The following is a 20,537-nucleotide window of genomic DNA, read 5'->3' as shown; positions in this document are numbered from 1 at the left end:
CTCATTTTGATCAAAGAACGTATTTTGTATAATTTCAGTCCTTTTACATTTATTAAGGCTTATCTGATTGAGCTAGGCTGTGGTGGCGCACACCTTGAATCCCAGCACTCAGGAGGCAGAGGTAGGTGGATCTTTGTGAGTTTGAGGCCAACCTGGTCTACAGAGAGAGTTGAAAGGATAGGCAGGGCTGTTAAACAGAAACCCTGTCTCAAGTGCGCGCGCACACACATGCACACACAGGACTTATTTGATTTAGGATCCATGCTGGTGGCTGTCAGGCTCTCTGAAGAGAGTATATGGTGTTGCTGGGCAGGTGTCAAATAGGCGACTTTTAGATAGAGTTGGTTTGTCTCATTCAAGCTTTCTTTTTCCTGTTTATCTTCTGTTTAATTGTATTGTCCATTATTGAAAATAGAATATTGAGATCGGGTTTAGGGATTCACATCGTTACCCCAGGACTTGAGAAGCTGAGCCAGGAGGATTACATCAAGTTCTAGACTAATTTGGGCTGGAGTAAAACCTTGTCTCAAAAAAAAAAAAAAAAAAAGACTAGAATATTGAAGTCTTTGGTAACAGTTGAATTGACTGTTTCCTTCTTCAATGCTGACAGTGTCTGCTTCATGTTTTTTTTCTTTGTTAGGTGCATACATGTTTAACTGTGATAGTTTCTTGACAGATCATCATTGTTAGCATGACAAAATGTTTCGCTTTGTCTCTAATAATAATTTTTGTCTAAAGACCAATTTTGCACAAATATTGTACAGTCCTTCCAGGTCTCCTTTGGACACTGTTTGCATGGTATATTTTTATTTTTTTATCTTTTCTGTATTTATTTGGTGTGTATGTGTATTTTGTGAGTGTGCGGGTGTGTGCCAGATGTATGTTAAGGCCAGAGGTCAAGGTCAGATGTCTTCCTCAGTCAGTCCACCTTATTTTTTTTTTTTTTTTTTTTTTTTTTTTTTGGTTTTTCGAGACAGGGTTTCTCTGTGTAGCTTTTGCGCCTTTCCTGGAACTCACTTTGGAGACCAGGCTGGCCTCGAACTCACAGAGATCCGCCTGGCTCTGCCTCCCGAGTGCTGGGATTAAAGGCGTGCGCCACCACCGCCCGGCTAGTCCACCTTATTTTTTGAGAAAGTCTCTGACCGAACCTGGAGCTTGCTGACCTGGCTGGGCTGGATGGCCAGCCAGCCCCAGGGATCCTCTCTCTCCACTGGGGTTCCAGGCCTGTGCTGCTGTGTTCAGTGTTTTATGTGGCTGCTGAGGATCTGAACTCAGGTCCTCAGGCTTACAGCAAACACTTTTTGGGCACTTCTTTTTTTCCTCTTCTTTTTCTTGAGGTCGGGTGGGGTTGATACAGTCTTACAATGGATCCTTGGATGGCCTGGAACTGGCTTTGCAGACCAGGCTGGCCTTGAACTCATAGAAATGTACCTGCCTCTGCCTCCCAGAGTGCTGCTGTCTCCTTTCATTTTTTATTTTCAACCTGTTTAAGTCTTTTTTTTTTTCTCGAGACAGGGTTTCTCTGTGTAGTTTTGGAGCCTGTCCTGGAACTCGCTCTGTAGTCCAGGCTGGCCTCGAACTCACAGAGATCCTCCTGGCTCTGCCTCCCAAGTGCTGGGATTAAAGGCGTGTGCCGCCGCCGCCGCCGCCGCCGCCGCCGCCGCCGCCGCCGCCGCCGCCGCTGCCGCCGCCACCACCACCCGGCTAAGTCTTTTAGTAGAAAGAGTACCTTGTAAACCACATATCATTGGGTCAACTTTAAGAAATTCTGTCAACTACTGCCTTTATTATTATTTTTGAACCATTGCTTTTAAATCGCAGCATTTAATACACTATCATTTTAAATAGTTGTTGATAAGGTAGAATTTATGCCTCATTTTTGCCATTCATTTTTATGTCTTGTTTTATATTTTCCCCATTACTGCCTTCTTTTGTGTTACCTTTTTTTTTTTTTTTTTTAAGTGTTCTATTCCTGGCCCGTAAAATGGAAAAAAAAAAGTGAGGGTAAAGAAGATGATGCCCACACCTTAAGAGCTCCATAAACATGGGCACCCAGTTGGACCTTGGGCTTTGCATCCCTAGTGTTTGCTAAGCAAAGTCCACCCAGGGTTCTTTGGGACCCTTGTGTCTTCCAAGCAGAACACCACTCTGGCAGTGATGGTCCCTAGGGAATGTCGCCACACCAGGCCCTGACTCGCCAGCTCCTCCCCGGCTCCCATGCTTGGCGCTGTTTGGGCTCTGTGTGAAGAACTCCGTCCGGGTTCACCTCCCATTTCCTCTCTTCCTCTTTCAGGCCCGGGATGGGTTTGAGTGTCACTGCAGGATACAGACAGGTTGCAGAGGTGTGATGATGGGGGCAGCTGTATGATTTGGATGTCAGCAGCCTGGTTCCTCGCGTGTGAACTTGGGGACAGGCCACTTTTCCGAGCCGTCCTCTCGTCGTGTCTCAGTTGGGTGATAGTGTCTGTGTAAGTAAGCAGCGCTTGCGTGCTCTCGGGCACGCGGGCGGTGCTGGTGGTCCTGTCTCCTGGGGCCGATGCTTATTGCATCAGTGTTTCTTTGGTTCCCGCGGCTCCCCACGCCCTGGCTGTAGCCCGTAAGTTCCTCAAATGCAGGACCCGGTGAGTGGAGATGATCGGACCAGATGCCTAGTTCCCGGACTCCACTGCTCCCTCCCTCTGCTTCTAACCCGTGGAGCAGTGATGGAACGGAACGAAGAGCCAGTCGGGGTGACAACAGTATGCACTGGAAACAGTGTTAGCAGAGCTAACAGCGGTAGAGGCTGGACTTACAGGCAGAGGGGCCACGTCAGCAGAGGCCCAGAGAGGGAGCTCCCTGAGGGTGGTCACCTGCCCGTGTGTTTACCTCTGGCCCTTCCTCTCCTTCTGCGTTATAGTGGATGCGTGTTCCTGTGTCTCTCTCTGCCCACCTCACCGGCAGCTCCACGGGGTAACAACCCTGCCGCCTCCTGTGTCTCCCTGGAGCCTGGCTTGCAGCCAGGGCTGTCAGATGCCTGTTGAATGGATGGAGGGGCCCAGGCAGACCTGTACAGCTGCAGCAGGGTGTGGGCCGTGGGGGAAGAGGCAGGGCGGCCGGTGTGAAGCAAGGCCCCTGTGACTGATCTCCTCTGTGTCTTGGCCCAGCGCCGAGGTTGGCACTGGGGCACTCCGGCAGCCTCCTGAGAGCCCTGCCCTGGACCGACTAGGTAGGGAGTCAGACCTTTCCGGAAGGGAAGAGCTAGAGCAGACTCTGGTGGCGTGAGCATCCCAGGGCCTAGAGAGTGTTGTGAGGGGACAGACGGGAGGCCACCTGTGCACGTGTGAGTGCAGGCTAGAGGTCAGTGTTGGGTGGCTTCCTCATTCGTATCTCTACCCTACTTTGGAGTCAGATATCTTGTTGAACTTGGAGCTTGGCAATTGACTACTAGACTTGACGACTGGCTGGCTAGTAAACTGCAGGAGTCCTCCTGTCTCCACCTCCCCGTACTGGGATTATGGGTGCCTGCTCATGCCCAGCTTCTGATACGGGGGCAGCGGGTCCAAGTGGTGGCAAGCGCTTGACTCAGCCACCTGCCGAGCCTTGTCATTTCTTATAGACAGTCGCTCCCAGCGTCCCCCTTTTCCTTCTGGTCCTTGAGTTCTGCGGGGGCGGGGGTGGGGGCGGGAGGGGGTTTCTAGACAAGGTGGTGACCCTTGTCTGGTTGGCAGGCAGCCAGTCAGCCCCTCAGCGGAGGCTATGCTGAGTCTGGATGCTTAGTCCTCTGCCCAGCAGCCCCAGTATCTCTTCTCGGCGTGAGCTTCCCCCCCATAAAAGGAAACTGGTTATCCTGGTCCCTGATGGACAGCGTGCCGGTGTTTGTGGGGCGGTGGGAGGGGGGACAGTTACGGTTGTTGCTTAGGCTGGACCTCCCCCCAGTGTCCTTATCAGATCTAGCCCAGCCCCCCCCCCCCCCCCCCCCCCCCCCGCTCACACATAATCCTTTCAAAGAAACTCACCGTTGGCCTTTTGAGCTGTCCAAGCTCATACTGTACTCAGCTTGAACCTTGGCCAAGTTTCTGAGCCTGGCCAGCTTCGTAACCCAGACCCTGGGGACTCCCTCCCCTAGGTGTCTCCCCGTCCACCTAGGTGTTCTGCATCTCTGAGCTGCAGTCTGGGGACAGGGTGGTCCAGGGACTCTGGATGGGGAATGGATCAGTCACAGGCCTCCTCCTGCTCTGCTCTCACAGCTCCCGTTAGCCATCAAAGCCTCTTTTCTCATTGACTTGCGACTCCTTAAGAACAGAGCTCCTGTTTCCAGTGGTCTGGAGAAACTGGGCTCTCTGGCCTGAGTGTGAACTCCTTTTTGCAGTGGAGGGAAGAGCAAAGGACATTTTGATAGCTACTTTGTTACTTTGTGTCTGGAGGGAAGGTTCATCCAAGACCACACAACTCGAACTGGCCCAAGATGGCATTTCCAGAATACTTAACCCAGCTTGGCTGTAGCCAGAGACCTCAGTTATCTGAGAAAGGGCCGTTCAGAAAGTGAACCTGCACTAGGGGGCCAGCTAGGCCATGCTGGGCCCCTTAGCATGGATCTTGAATGTTTTAGACAGATCCGGTGTCATGAGACTCAGCCCAGCCATGTCAGGGCATGAGGTAAACAGATTTAAAGGCCCGTGTTCCTGGCCATGGCCCAGGCAGGGGTGAAAAGCCTTAGGGGCAGGAGAGCTGGTACTTTTCCAGGTGACTTGCATGTAGTATGGGCCTGTGAATGATGGTCCAGGAGCAAATGACTCATGGGCCCGCCACTGGAGATGGACCTGTGTTCAGCTCTGTTGGAAAGGACACGGGCTCTGTGTGTGTTGTCGGGAGAGCTAATATGAGCCCTTGATATGGCCTCGGCAGCCTGGGAAGCTCTGCTGTCCGTCGGGGAGATAAACTGGCCTTAGGACCAGGCAGGATCCCAGTCTGGATACCTGGCTGTGAGCGCGTTTGCTTGGCTAAGTTCTAAGGTGACAATCTTGGGGACACAGGGGTCTTTACCAGAGACGAGGAACCAGGCGCCTAGGTGTGTGGTGGGATCAGGCAGCATGATAAGCTCGCTGCGGCGTCCCTCTTCCAGCTTCTGCTCAGAGAGCTTTCCAGAGGGAGCAGGGGCTGAAGGATGAGAGGGTTGTGCCCACATGCAAGGGGTGGAAATGCAGAGACACAGTCTAGTCAGAGACCTCAAAGCATAGTGGGAAGGTAGGTTGATGAGGCCTGGCTATCATATCCTCCATGCATGAAGTGCTGGGAGAGTCAGCAGGAGCCAGAGTCTGGGGACTTTTGGGCAGGGTAGGTAGTTCAGACTTCGCCCCAAGGTAGCCTCATCAGCGCTCCGAGATATGACTTGCTTGGAGGTCAGGGTCTTGTAGAGTGCCCTGTTTGTGTTTTACTTCCTTTTGGGTGGGAGACCCCCAAGCTCCGATTCCCCCCTGCTTCCTTGAGCTGGGCTTGCAGGACTTGGGCCTGGGGGTGGCAGGGTCCTGCCTTCATTTGAATCGAGCGCCTGTGACCCTGGATCAAGCTGGGCACGTCCTCCCTGGTCTCCGTGACTCACAGCAGTCTGTGTCTCAGATGAACAAACTGAGTGGCCCGGGTGGCCGATGAACGGCCCGGTCCTCTCTCAGTGGCCATAACTGGTCCTTCTCCCCTGCACTGAAGGGCCCAATAGGTTCTCCTGGATGGGTGAGTCACAGTTGGGCATGCAGGTGGGCTGCTGGGCCACTTGAGGAGCGGCCATCCCTTCAGAGTGTAGTGGCCATTGCACAGAGCACCCCAAGGACTTTCCAGACCTTGCTCATGTGTCTGTGAAACCCGTATGTGGGTTCAGCACTGCTTTCTTTCTTTTTTTTTTTTGCATGCATCCTGCCGCCCCTTCTGTAGAGAGAAAGTGCTTTTCGCTTTAGATCTTTCGGAGAGCCTCCCTGGTCCCTGGCCACTGATAATGACCCTGGCTTTGTGTTCAGCCTAAGGAAACCTGTGGCTCTCTGGTCAGAGATTGGTTTCAGCAGAGAGGCTCCTAGAGGAAGGGACCGCAGAAGGGAGGATGACAGTCAGTCACTTAGACTGACAGAGTGGTTGCCGAGCCTGGGGCCCCACGGTGGCTGTGGGTTTCCTTCTGCTGTGTTCTTTTCATCCGTCCTCGTCGTCTTCGTCAGAGGCCCTGCAGCTGGTCCCAGGGGTGACCAGCCAGCCGGGGTTCCTCCTCGTCTTGTCTTGAACCTTGGGGGATTTGGCCCATTGGCCGGCAGCCTTTGGAGAAGGTGGTTTCCTTCTTCCTCCCTGTGAGGAAGGTCAGGCTGACCTACACCTGAGGCGCCGGCCGAGGAGAGTGAGGATGTGACAGGAAAAACGAGAGGAAGTGGCTGAGGCCTGTTTGAGTTGCTGAGGGTGGGAGGTGCCAGGGTACTCTGAAGAACTGAAAGCCCCATAACAACAACCAAGGCTGAACCAGGGCCCGCGGTGCCAGTGTGAGAACCTGGGCATAGGGTGGGCCAGGGTAGCCGGCTCCTGCAGCCGGGCCTGGTACCTGCTGTCTCTGTGATGAGGCCCTTCCCTGGGTCTCTTCAGATGGGGGGCGTGTGTCTCAGTTATGTTTGGGGAGAATGGGAGAGGGTGAGCTGCCAAAGCTCAGATAGGAATAAGAGGAGACTGCCCGGAGCTAGTGAAGAGGCTGGCTGTGTCCGGCAAGCCTTTGCCCTGGGCCCCAGGAAGGGTGAGTGTAAGGGGCCTGAGACCAGAGTGCTCTGTGTCCAGGACTCCATCTTGAGTCTGACGTGCCTGGCTTCAAGTCCTGGTGACATAATCATGTGTGACCATAGGCAAATGACCTTTTTCCTGTCAGCCTTACTCAGCTTACCTCCAAAATGGGAGTTAAAATATCCGTGCTTGGTAACAGACATTTTTTAAAGATGCAAAGTACTTTGAACCCTCCTGGCGCAGGCCGGCCGCGTTATTACTGTTCTGGCTGCTTAGAGTTTGGTTGCCTAGGGGGCCCTTCCCATTTCCCCATGGGTCCCCAAGCACCCTCTTCTTTTAAGCCTGCGTGTTTGTGGGCCTCTGCTTGTAGGGCAGGAAGAGCATGGCTGTGGAGATCTCTGCAGCAAGACGCTTATGGGGGTGATTCCGTCTTTCCCCAAACCAGCTCTCCCCTAATTTGTTCTGAGGAAGTCCCTGACTCTCCTGTTGTGGTATGCTGAATGATAGGTTCGCCATGGTGCGCGGGGTAGGAAGCAGGACAACTAGTCACACCTTCTGACTTACACACACACACACACACACACACACACACACACACACACACACACACACACCCTGCCACCCCACAGACCCATGGGCAAGAGCAACCAAACCCTGGAGCTCTCTCCACAGACTCCACCCTGCGTCCTCCAAAGCCTGCACCAGGCCCTGGCTATAATAGCCGCTCCCCTGCGTAGGCCCCCTCTGACAGGAACATGTCTGCACGTGCATCCATGCCTGTCTGCCACGTGGGCCTCCCCCCCTGTTCCAGGCCCCCAAAGCCCATGCTGTGGCTCCCACAAATGAATGTGAGCATCCCTGAGCTTGCAGCCCCCTAGAGGCACGTGGCCTGCTGGGCTTCCCTCTGTCCTGTCTCCTCCCCGCTCACGTGGTCTTTCTTCCTCTGCCTTGCTGCTGCTGCTGCAGACACTGGCCAACTAAGTTTGCCGGGCCTGGGTCTCCCTCCGAGGGGTGGAACTCTTCAGCCCCACCACCCTCAGCTTCATGGAGGCCCCAGGGGGATTTTCCCTCTCTGGCTGGCTTTTGGTTCCATGTTGTGAATTGGTCTGGCTGCCCAAGAAAGGCCGTTTAAAAAGCAAGAGAAAGATGTGTTCCAAAAGCTTGTTACTCTGGCCCTCAGAGCTCTGAGCTCTGGTCAGAATTCTCCCCTTCCTGCTGGGGTCCCTCTTTCTCTGCAATTTATATGCAAATGAAAACAAAAGACAGACGTGCCCAGGCTAGGGGCTCGCACTGCCTTCGGGGGGCCCAGGAGCCGGGGAAGGAAATGGAGGAGGAAGTTACTCCCCTTCTGGGTGCTGGGTGAAAGTGAAAGAGCCCCCCCCCCCCCCCCCGGCCAGTGAGTCAGGCGGCCGAGCTGCTGGCAGGCCCGGGCTGCTGCGGAAGCGTGCAGAGCCGAGATAGCACCGTGTGTCTGGGCGGGGAACCGGCGCTAGGTGTGGGCAGGACTTCTTGTGGGCAGGACTTGTGACGCCGGGTCTGTTCCTTGCCGGTTTTCTGGGAAACTGCTCCACCTGCTAAGACCATGTCTATTGCGTCCAGAGCTCACCAGGATCTGCAGATTCAGTTTTCACCCGCCTCTCGCCTCCCTACCTTAGAGACCCAAGGCCTCTTGGGGAAGACCCAAGATCTTGGGGAAGAGGTGGGCTGTTACATCCGACTGCTACCAACTTCCCAGGGAGAAAATACACAAACACCAGAGAAACAAGACTTTTATCTGGAGAAAAGAACAAAAGTTTAATGATAGAGCCAGCAGCCATGGGTGTTGTAAAATACAGGCCTGGATTCTGGTCTGTAGCAATGTCCGTATCAACAGTCGGCTTAAACATCCAGTTAGAGGGGGGTGGGGAGCCTGGTCTGGCTCACCGTGTACCGCGCGCGCGTGTGCTTAATTAACGTATACAAAGCCCCCATCCCAGCAACCATGTCCCCCAAATTATGGTAAAGCAGAAAAAACTGAGCACTTCGCGTCCCGGCAAGTTTTGGGAGGCCTAAGTTCTAGAACTCTGCATGCTTCCTATTTGAGTTAGCGGCCGCCTTAACCAGCCCCCTGTTCAGCAGCGGAGGGAGAGGGGGTGTCGGAGCGGGCAGCAGCTGCTGACCAGCGACTAGACTAAATTGGGCCCCTGTCCAGCCAGGTTGCAAAACAGGTTCTGTGCTAGTTTGAGAAAGAGTCTGGCAGCCAGGGCCCCACCCAGCCGCTCTTCCCAGGGGTGGGGCCTCACCTACATGCCTCAGCATAAAAGGCTGCAAGCCTAGCTCTCTGGGCCTTTGCAAGAGCCTGGTGTAGCTGCAAAGGATGGGTGGCCGTCCTGGGAATAGGTCCCTGTCCCCTGACTTCCTTCGTCCTCCCTCGGAGTGTTGGAGGTGGCCGTGGCCTGAGGAAGATTCTTCTGGGTCAGGGGATTTGTGTAGGCAGAGGTGTGAGGAGGACCAGACCGGAGCTGCCCAGTCCCGGAACCTAGTTTAATGGGACAAGGTTCTTAGTCTGGCCTTTGTTTTCCCATTTCTCAGTTTGCCTTGGGGCTTAGGCGACCCGTCAGCTCCCCTTGGTCCCTCAGCATGTGTCTTTACAGGGCACAAATGACACACTCAAATGCAGTGGACATGGAGTCTGTAGCCAGAAGGTGGTGGGCAAGAGGAGAGGGGCAGTGTGCCTGGGCAGTATGCCCCCTCCCAGCAGGTTCCCCTACGTACAGTGCTCGTCTGGGACCTGAGGCCGCCATGGGGGTGGGGAGGACGGGACGGGACGGGACACTGGGGTTGATAATCCAGGGATCCTGTGGCTGATGGCTGCCCCCTGCTTTTTTTTTCCTCTGCAGCCTCCAGGATCCGGGGCCGCAGCATGGTTGGGACGTGTAGCTGAGCTCAAGAGCCTCTCCAGAAGAGGAAGGACTGGCGGACATTTCTTGGCTCCTGCGTTTTCCTCGGCCCCTCTCCTGCCCCCACTGGCTCCGGGACTGGGACTTAGGCCAGGCTTCCAGCAGGACCTTCTCCCGAGGGATGGGCAGTTGCTGAAGGGCGACCGTCTCATTGCCAGGGCTTAGCTGGCCACACCATGAACCTCCAGGCCCAGCCCAAGGCTCAGAATAAACGCAAGCGTTGCGCTTTTGGGGACCAGGAGCCAGCTTCCAAGGAACAGCCGCCGCCCCTGAAGGCTCCGCCACAGTCCCTCAGAGCGAAGGAGGAACAGTACGAGGCCCACGAAGGCCCAGCCGGGGTTGCCTCCACCACCCAGCCCGTGGAGCTGCCTCCGACCAACAACCTGGCTCTGCTGAACTCCGTGGTGTACGGGCCTGAGCGGACCACTGCGGCCATGCTGTCCCAGCAAGCCCAAGTAAGCTCCGTCAAGTGGCCCAACTCCGTGATGGCTCCGGGGCGGGGCCTGGAGCGAGGAGGAGGAGGAGGAGGAGGAGCTGGAGGCATCAGTGACAGTGGCTGGCAGCAGCAACCTGGCCAGCCTCCACCCCACTCGTGGAACCACCTGTCCCTCTACAGTGGACCCAAAGGGAGCCCTCATCCAGGTGTGGGGGTCTCGCCCTACTATAACCACCCTGAGGCACTGAAGGGGAGCAAGCCCGGGGTCCCGCAGCTGGATCACTATGGAAACGCAGTGCAGCCCATGGTGCCGCAGAAGGTGCCGCTGGAGGTGGGGAGGCCCCAGGCACCCTTGAACTCTTTCCACGCAGCCAAGAAACCCCCCAACCAGACACTGCCCTTGCAACCCTTCCAGCTGGCCTTCGGCCACCAGATGAACCGGCAGGTCTTCCGGCAGGGTCCGCAGCCGCCTAACTCCAGCACCCCCTTCCCGCCTCAGAAGCAGCCGCAGCCGCAGCAGCAGCCGGCAGGCCTGCCCCAGATGCAGCTGTTTGAGAGCTTCTACCCCGTGCATCAGCCGCCTTCACAGCAGCCCCAGGACTTTGGCCTGGCACCGGGTGGGCCCCTGGGGCAGAGCCACCTGTCCCATCACAGCATGGCCCCCTACCCTTTCCCCCACAACCCGGATCTGAACCCAGAACTGCGCAAGGCCCTCCTGCAGGACTCCGGCCCACAGCCTGTGCTACCTCAGCCCCAGATGGCCTTCCCGCGCCGCTCCCGCCGTCTCTCCAAGGAGGGGATTCTGCCTTCCAACTCCCTCGATGGAGCCGGCGCCCAACCTGGGCAGGAGCCCACGGGCAATCTGTTCCTTCATCACTGGCCTCTGCAGCAGCCACCGCCGCCGCCGCCGGGCTCCCTGGGACAGCCCCATCCTGAAGACCTGAGATTCCCGTTGGAACTAAGGGAGTCACAGCTGCTGGCTGACGGGGAGAGACTGGCACCCAACGGTCGGGAGCGGGAGGCTCCCCCCATGGGTAATGAGGAGGTCATGCGGGCAGGGGCCCTAGGGGACTGCGGACAGATGATACGAGGTGGGGTGATCCAGAGCACAAGACGGAGGCGCAGGGCGTCCCAGGAAGCCAATTTACTGACGCTGGCCCAGAAGGCGGTGGAGCTGGCCTCTCTGCAGGTGAGAGCATGTGGGGCTGCATCTGGCGTCCGGCAGGGTCTGGGGTGGAGTGGGAAATAAATGTTGTCAGGCTTATAGGGGCAGTGTTTTTTTCAGTTATTTAAGGGAAGTGAAAGTTCTTCATTCAGAAAACCCCTCCCGGAGGCACCCATACCTGCAGGGACGCTGAGGTTTCTCCACACGGAGGTTGGTGGGTAGGAAAGTCCTTGCTGGCTTCTTCGTGTGGAACTTGAGGATTAGGAGTAAGGGGTGCTAGGTGAGATCCAGTGTTCTAGGATGCAAGAGCGTGCTGGCGGTAACAGAGATGGTGCCTGTCAGAAAATCATTTAACTGGTTGGTTTGGTTGGCTCTGAATCACGCTGCCATCACGTTCATTTCTTAAAGGCGGAAAGGTGAGGAAAACCAAGCAGAATTTGAGCACTCGTGTTACCTTGGGGTTTCAATTTTATTTTATTTTATTTTATTTTTTATTTTTTATTTTTTTGGTTTTTCGAGACAGGGTTTCTCTGTGTAGCTTTGCGCCTTTCCTGGAACTCGCTTTGTAGACCAGGCTGGCCTCGAACTCACAGAGATCCGCCTGGCTCTGCCTCCCGAGTGCTGGGATTAAAGGCGTGCGCCACCACCGCCCGGCTCAATTTTATTTTATACTAACTTCTCATCAAACCCAGCAGCAAAGGTGGGTCACCTGTCCCAGGTTTCTGTAAGGAAGCTGAGTCAGCTGGGAATTTGCAGGACCGTGTAGTCGGGACAGACGACATTTGATCATCATCTACTCTGTCCTTCCTTAGAAGCTGCAGCCCCTGTTGCCTTTAGGTCCAGACTGATACACAGGAGGCGGCAGAATTTGGGGGTCTTCACTCCAGTCAGATACCCAGGAGGAAATAGCTGCAAAGACCTCCCTTCATCTTGCCACAGCAAGATCCTTTGTTACAAGTCACACCCTGTACGCCAGATGCTAAACATCTGTAGCTAGAGTTTTCCTGCCTTGCCCACAGTCAGGACAAATCTCTGTCACCCGCCAGTCCCACAGCCGCTCAGACCCAACCAAGTAAACACAGAGACTTATATTGCTTACAAACTGTGTGGCCGTGGCAGGCTTCTTGCTAACTGTTCTTATAGCTTAAATTAATCCATTTCCATAAATCTATACCTTGCCACGTGGCTTGTGGCTTACCGGCATCTTCACATGCTGCTTGTCATGGCGGCGGCTGGCAGTGACTCCTTCCGCCTTCCTGTTCTTTCTTTTCTCCTCTCTGTTAGTCCCGCCTATACTTCCTGCCTAGCCACCGGCCAATCAGTGTTTTATTCATTGACCAATCAGAGCAATTTGACATACAGACCATCCTACAGCAAACATCTGAAGCTATTTGTGGACTGAAGTGTCCACTTTGCATCACCTGCTTCAGGCCAGGGTGGCACAACCAGGCAGGAGGATGGAGAAGAGTTGAAATGTATAGGGGGAGGGGTGGTCCGGGGAAGGCCGGGTTGTCAAAGACCAAGGAGTGGGTGGGTGCTTGAGTTGCTGGGTTGCATGGGTCTGGGAGTCCTAGACCAGCCACTGGGAACTCGTCTTCTGAACCTCACGGCCTGCCCCAATCTCCCTCTTCCCCAGGATGCCAACGGCGCTGAGGAGAAGCGGAGAAGTGTGCTGGCGTCCACTGCCAAGTGCGGGGTGGAGTTTTCTGAGCCTGCCTTAGCCTCTAAGCGAGCCCGAGAGGAGAGTGGGATGGTGCCCCTCATCATCCCCGTGTCGGTCCCCGTGCAGACGGTGGGTCCACCTGAGGTGGCCCAAGTGGGAAGTGTCGATGAGGACGGCAAGGGTCTCGAACACTACCCCACTGAGCACAAGCCCTCGGTCATCGTCACCCGGAGGCGGTCCACGAGAGTCCCTGGGACGGATGCTCCAGCTCAGGTATGAGGCTGTTCAACCCAAACCCTCCAGTGCCCGAGCTGCTAGCTGCAGAGACTCCAAGGGAAGCAGGAGATGCTTCAAGGAACCCAGGAGATACTATTGTCTTTATTTTATGTCTGTTTACCACATGCATGCGATGCCCTTGGAGTTCAGAAGACGGCGTCAGATCCCCTGGAACTGTAGTTACGGACAGCAGGAGCCACCATGTGGGTACTGGGAATGGAACCCTGGTCCTCTGGAAGAGTAGCCAGTGCTCTTAACCACGAATCCATCTTTCCAGTTGTCAGGGGGATACTGTTTTTATTTTCCAAATCAAACTTGTGCTAAGGTACATAGAGGGTATGAGACCGTTTCATACTTGAAATTGTGCTCATTGGGGAGAGTCAGGAAATTTTGATGGCCCCTCGTGAAGGCCCTGAGCTAGCTACTGAGGTGTAGAAGGGTTTGCTTGTTCTGTTCCGTTCTGTTCCGTTCTGTTCCGTTCTGAGCTCAGCACCTTGGAATCTCCACGAAGATTTTTTCTTTTACTTCTGCCATTGGTTTTGTAGGTTTTGCTGGGATGTTCTGGGTGTGTGCACGTTTAGACCTGGATGAGGGTGTGGGACGTTCCTTTTCATCTTTGGCATCGTTTGGCGTTTGGCATTCCTTTCATGAGTGTTGGCCGCACGTGTCTTTACCCTTCCATTTCCATCTTCTCCGTATCCTTCAGGAACACGTTCAAGTAGTATACAATTGCGGTTTGCAGTTTTCCAGCCTAACGACCTTTGTCTTTTAATAAGAACATCAATACAGTTTTCATCTTTCTATTAATAAAAATGGTGTGTATGGTCTACAATATGACGTTCTGTGTGTGTGTGTATGTAGTCAATATAATGGTGTGTGTGTGTAGTCAATGTGATGTTGTGTGTGTGTGTGTGTGTGTGTGTGTGTGTGTGTGTGTGTGTGTAGTAGTAGTAGTAGTAGTAGTAGTAGTAGTAGTAGTAGACCTGCTAAACCAAGCTAATTAGCCTAGTCATAACCTCACATCCTTATTATTCTGTGGTAAGAACATTTAAGATCTGGTCTCTTAGCAATATTTCTAAGAGAAATAAATGAATACAGTTAGTAGCTAAAGCCATCATGTACAAATGGCCTCCTGGATTCATACCTCCCGTTTTTACTGAATTATGTTTCTTTGATCCTCTTCCAGTCCTCGCTACAGCTCCAGCCTTTGGCAACAGCCACTCTTCTGTCTGCACGGAGTTCTGCTTTTCTAGACTCCACTGATAAGAGTCTCTCTCTACTTAATGTAATTGCTGATATACCTAGGTTCAACTCTGTCACCTGCTCTTACCTCTCTGCTTACGTCATCTGTCTCTGCTATGGTCCCCCAACTCTTCCCCCACTCCCCTTTAAGCTGACTGGGGTTGCCATTCCCACCTCCTTTTGTTAACAACATAGTAGTTATAGACTTAATTATTTCTCTTTTAATGGTTACTTTAGTAGGCTTCTTACCTGGATTTTTGCAGCGTGACAGAGCCAGGTTGGGACTGTGCAATACAAGCTAGTTCAGGAGCTCTGTGTACCTGCCCCCAGCACAAAGCTGCTCCTAAGATTTCTCTGCTGCTTTTCCTCATTTATTTATTTGTTTACTTTTATTTATTTTTATGTGAATGGATGTTTTGCCTGCATGTGTGTCCATGTATGAGCCTGGTACCTATGGAAGCCAGAAGAGGTGTCAGGCCCCTTGGGACTGGAGTTCCAGTTAACTGGAAGCCACCGTGTGGGTGCTGGGAATTGAATCTGGGTCCTCTGGAAGAGCAATCAGTTCTCTTAACTGCTGAGCCATCTCTCCAGACCCCTAATATTGGTTTTATTTTTCTATTATCTTAGCACTAGATATCTTGAAAATGGATAAATAGCCCAGCACTTGTGTGTTAATGTGTGCACATGTGTACAGATGGGCATGCTTGTATATGTGCACCTATGATGACCAGAGGGATGTCTTTCTCAATTACTTTTCACCTTAGCTTTTGAGATGGGGTCTCTTAGTGAACCTGGAGCTTGATGCTTCAGCTGGACTGGCTGGCTAGCAGGCCCCAGGGACCCCCTGGTCTCCACCTTCTAAGCCTTGGGATTACAGATGTTTGCCACCACATCTGGCTTTGTTTGTTTGTTTGTTTGTTTGTTTGTTTGTTTTTCTTTTTGGTTTCTCTGTGTAGCTTTGGAGCCTGTCCTGGAACTCACTCTGTAGACCAGGCTGGCCTCGAACTCACAGAGATCCGCCTGCCTCTTCCCAAGTGCTGGGATTAAAGGCGTGCCATGGCTGCCCAGCACATCTGGGTTTTTTATGTGGGTTCTGGGGATCCAAACTTAGGTCCTTGTGTGTGAGTGTCTCGCAGAGCCATCCCCCCTATATTTATTTTTTTCTATGAAATATTTTTTTTCCTTAAGGATTGGTCAATTGACATCTCCCCACCTTGGACATCATTTTAAAGGCTTCTATAACACCTTTCCACTTTCTAGAAGAATTCATCTTTTTGTTTGTTCTATTTTGGTTTTTGCTTTTTTTGAGACAGGGTTTCTCTTTGCGGCCCTGGCTGTCCTGGAACTCTTCTCTGTAAACCACACTGGCCTTGAACTCACAGAGATCTGCCTGCCTCTGCCTCTAGAGTGCTGGGATTAAAGGTGTGTGCCACCACCGCCCAGCTCAAGAATTCATCTTTATTTAACTTTATTCAACTTTATTTTATGTGCATTGATGTGAAGGTGTCAGATCCCCAGGGACTGGAGTTATAGATACTTGTGAGCTGCCATGTAGGTGCTGGGGATTAAACCCAGGTCCTCTAGAAGAACAGCCAGTGTTCTTAACCATTGAGCCATCTCTCTAGCCCCAAGAATTTATCTTTATATGCTATTTTATTTGCCAGATCTGAAGACATGGTTTCATGGCCAATTGTTAAAATTTACCTGAAAGGCCAGTGTGTGCATGGGTGTGTGTGTGTGTGTGTGTGTGTGTGTGTGTGTGTGTGTGTGTGTGTCTAGGTTCCACCAATTCTCTTTCTCCAAAGGGCATTTATCATGAATCCTGGTGGGTAGCAAAGGGTCCTAGAGATCCCGATTCACTTTTACTTAATCAGAGACTGATGAAGTGATGTATGCTCTGTTCCCTGTGAGGACAAGCCTATTTGCCACTCACCTTGAGTCTGAGCCACAGTTTTTATTCTGGTAGCTCTTGAAGTTGTTAAAACTTAGTCCTTAGCCCCTCTCAGTTGCTTTTTGCAGTAATAGGATTCACCTGCAGGTATAAAGCAGCTCAGATGCTGTGTTCACATGACCCCATGCCCACCCAGGTCTTGGGCCTTCAATTCTTTGTCAAGCTGTTTCTTCCGGTATCTTCGGGAATGGCTTTTCTATTCAGTAATTTTTTTTCTTCCTGTTTATTTGTTTGGAGAACTAGACTGCATGCCTGTTCTCTATAATAGGAAAAGAGTCAGGGCCTTCAATATTATTGTGAGGTAATTAATTCAAGCTAAGGCTCTCTGAGGTCTTGTTCTGTGTGTGGTTGGGGGGAGGTTTGTGTTAGAGGCTGGAAATCAAGGCCTGCCAGCTTGTCTTGAGAGTGGGTAAGGAAGGAGCCTGAGCAACTACCTCGTCAGCACCTCCATTTCATATGTGAGGGAACAGATCCAGAAAAGTCCAGAGTCTGTATTTGCCTGCTTTCCATCACTATAACCAAACACCCGAGGCAGGCTAACATAATGAAGAGTTTTATTTCGGCTTGTTCTAGAGGTACAAAGTTCAGGGGCCTTTCCTGGTGATAATCATCTTGCAGGCAGAGTTTCAAGGTAATTGCAGAGCCTCACAGAGAAAAAGATAGGGAACACATGTGTCTGTGTAGGTCTCTGGTCCCTGTCTGTATTCTTCTGAGGCCACCCAGGATTCAACAGTGGTGGCCCCACTGTAATGGCCTTATCTAAACCTAATCAATCGCTTCCCTGCCTCTAAATACCATCTGGATTTACACTGTCCACCTCCTTAATACGATGAGATCAGGCTCTGAGGCTTAACCCCCCACCTGAGTGCATGCTTGGGGTACAGATGCTGTTCAACCTCCGCATTGGTAGGGCACTTGCCTAACGCGTACAGGCCCCAGGTTCCAACCCCACCACCTGTTTGTGTTCGAGGCTGGAGGTGGAGGCTTGGCAGCTTGTCTTGAGAGTGGGTAGGAAGGAGCCTGCGGAGCTCTGCAAACCTGAGCACTGACCTAAGGTCATACAACCAGGTAATGGCAGAGCTGACCCTGGATTCCATCTTCTGAGTCTGCCTGCAAGGGTTTCTGCTACCCCAGAGAGGACTCCAAGATTACTGTGCGATACTGTGGGATAGTTAGCCCAAGGTTGTCCGCTTTCTGGGGTCTCATTCTGTGTTTGTATTTTGTTGTTTGTTTATTCTGTGTGTTTCATTGTATTATTGGCATTTCCAGTCACGCATAAAAACAGAGAAGGGTCTAGTGAATGAGTGTTTATCGTTACCCAATTTTCACAGTTCTATCAAAATACAACCAGTCTTATTTCAACTGTACTTTTATGACCCTGAATTATTTTGAGGCACATTTCACACATTGTATCATTTCATCCACAAATATATTTAGGTTGCATCTGAATACATACATATATAGTCTGTTTGCCTGCCTGCCTGCCTGCCTGCCTTCCTTGGTTCCCTCCTTCCTTCCTTCCTCCCTTCCTTCCCTGTCTCCCTTCTTCCTTTCTTTTTCTTTTTAAAATAGTCTCAGTAGCATTATCACACCTTAAAAGTAAAAATATTCGCTGGGCAGCAGTGGTGCACACCTTTAATCCCAGCAGTTGGGGGTCAGAGCCAGGCGGATCTCTGTGAGTTCGAGGCCAGCCTGGTCTACAGAGCGAGATCCAGGACAGGCCCCAAAACTACGCAGAGAAACCCTGACTCGAAAAAACAAAAAAACAAAACAAGTAAAAATATTCAAAACAATTTAAGTCTCTCACCTACAAATAGCTGGAACTGGGTTTGTATGGGAGGAGGGATTTCCTAGCACACCGGGGGGTGTTTAGCCCCTGTTATAGTTAGTTTTCTGTCGCTGTGATAAACACCAAGAACAAAAGCAACTTGAGGAGGAAAGAGTATTTCATCTCACGGTTTACAGCCCGACATGAAGGGAAGTCAGGACAGGGACTCAAGGCTGGAAACTGGAGGCTGAAGCTGATGCAGAGGCCATGGAGGAGTGCTGCTTACTGGCTTGCTCCCCCTGACTTGCTCAGCCTGCTTTCTTAAAGAACCCAGGACCCCTTCCTTGCCCAGGGGTGGATTGCCCACAGTGGACTGGGCCCGCACACATTAACTAGCAGGTGCCCCACAGACTGTGGTCAGGCCGTCTAATGGAGGCAGTTCCTCAACTGGGATCCCCTCTTCCTAGGTAACCTTTGGTTTGTGTCCAGCTAACAAAACCAACCGGCATAGCTCGCTGCAGTTTTTCCCCGTGTACTCAGACTGTTTCCCTAAAGGCGAAGGAATGAATGTTCTCAGCTCATCCTGATTAGTAAAAGGGACATGAGGGCACACAGGAAGGAGGGAGGGCTATGCCAGGGCCTCAGAAGCAGAGATTCCCCCTTGGCGGGATCCTTGAAATGGGGAGACTCCTCCTGTTGCTCCCCGAGTCAACATGCCTGACTTGGTTTACTGTGAGCCCAGAAATGCCTTAGGAGCTGCTCACTCCCGATGGCTGTTTGCTTCCCTTTAGAGACGACGGTTAAGCTGTTTCTTGACGGCCCTGCTTTCTGTTCTGTGTAGAAGCCCAGAAGGCATGCCATGTCGACGAACCTCTGACAACACGCGTGGGCTAGCCTCTGACAGGAGCAGAGACTCCCATTCCGTCCTGTGGGCTCATTCCCAGCCCGGGCTCTGGCCCACAGTGCAGGCTTCTGTGGCACGCAGAACCTGGACTTGTAGTTATAACAGAGCTGTTACTACAACCACAGAGTATCGATTTCCATCTATTAGCTCATAGTACTGTCCAGGAGGCTGGGCCATCCCTGTTCTGTTTCCCACTTCGGGTTGAGGAGCTGAATGTCAAATTAGAGGGAGAAAGACCGTGGGTTGGGGCTTGTGCTCCGTGGAGAGAGCCTGCCTCGCATACACAAGGCCCTGGATTCGGTCTCCATTACCACAAAAACAGATAGGGTTATTGATTCCCACATACTAGCTTACTTAATCTTCATGGCTGCCAGATCTGGGAGGTGTTTTTCTTACTGTTTCCATAGCCAACGTGAAGATGGAGGTTGGAAGGATGGCTCAGTGGTTAACTGTGCTGGCTGCTCTTCCACAGACACGAGTTTGGTTCCTGGCACTACCGAGGCAACTCCAGCTCCAGGGGCTTCTCCTCCTCCTCTCCTGAACTCCTTGGGTACCCACACGCATGTGGCCGACACTCGCACAGACATATGTGTGCACATAAGGAAAAACAAATGCAGTCTTTTCTTTTTGAAAAGGTGGAGATGCGCACGGGAAATGCACAGTCTTAAATAGCCAGCCAGGGTGGTAGATCCTGTCCAAGCAGTGGAGATCTGGGCCCTTCCCAACTGAACTCTTCCCCTATTGCACACATCGCAGCCTCGATTGGGAGCTATGGCCTGGAACCCAAGTTTAGAACGAAGAATAATTTCTAGGTTTTGACAGGATTCCTTCCTTTCTTCCCTTTCTTTCTTTTCCTTTTTTTTAAAAAAGGAAATGTAAGACCGGTGGTTCCCGAGACCTGAGACACTCAGGCAGGCCCTGAGGTGCAGGTTGCAAGCCTGAATCTGCCTGGAGGAGACAGTAGGCTGGGCTTTTGGGCCCGTCTCATCTTGGTGGGTACAGCGGGCAGGTCGTGTCGGAGACGACACCGGCAGGCTCCAGTCAGGGCTCCAGGTTTCTGGGGACACCCAAGAGGCTGAGCCTCTCTGCTCCGTTTCGGTCTCCAGGCTGAAGAGCTGACTGTCAAGTTGGAGGGAGAGACTTCCCTGCGGAAACCAAAGCAGCGGCCACGGCCGGAGCCCCTCATCATCCCCACCAAGGCGGGCACTTTCATCGCCCCTCCTGTCTACTCCAACATCACCCCCTACCAGAGCCACCTGCGTTCTCCCGTCCGCCTAGCCGACCACCCCTCCGAGCGGAGCTTCGAGCTGCCCCCCTACACCCCGCCCCCCATTCTCAGCCCCGTTCGGGAAGGCTCCGGCCTCTACTTCAATGCCATCATATCAACCAGCAGCATCCCGGCCCCTCCTCCCATCACGCCAAAGAGTGCCCACCGAACCCTGCTCCGTTCTAGTGAGTGACCCGGTGGCTGTG

The 20,537-nt window shown here is 52.7% G+C and overlaps 1 protein-coding gene across 3 annotated transcripts in view; it reads left to right on the top strand.

Moving 5' to 3' along the window:
- Mideas (mitotic deacetylase associated SANT domain protein) overlaps window positions 1-20,537 on the top strand; it is a 70,310-nt gene that overhangs the window by 37,321 nt on the left and 12,452 nt on the right. For all 3 annotated transcript variants that reach the window (XM_042260899.2, XM_042260898.2, XM_042260901.2), the window contains exons 2-4: window positions 9,600-11,284; window positions 12,897-13,196; window positions 20,171-20,516. In XM_042260899.2, the coding sequence (XP_042116833.2) occupies window positions 9,836-11,284; window positions 12,897-13,196; window positions 20,171-20,516 (2,095 nt within the window). In that variant the 5' untranslated portion in view covers window positions 9,600-9,835. The remainder of the gene's footprint in view (window positions 1-9,599; window positions 11,285-12,896; window positions 13,197-20,170; window positions 20,517-20,537) is intronic.

The sequence above is a fragment of the Peromyscus maniculatus genome, chromosome 14 (genome assembly GCF_049852395.1).
Source record: "Peromyscus maniculatus bairdii isolate BWxNUB_F1_BW_parent chromosome 14, HU_Pman_BW_mat_3.1, whole genome shotgun sequence".
Lineage (NCBI taxonomy): Eukaryota > Metazoa > Chordata > Mammalia > Rodentia > Cricetidae > Peromyscus > Peromyscus maniculatus.
The sequence above is the reverse complement of the archived record's forward strand: the minus strand, read 5'-3'. Positions and strand labels throughout refer to the sequence as shown.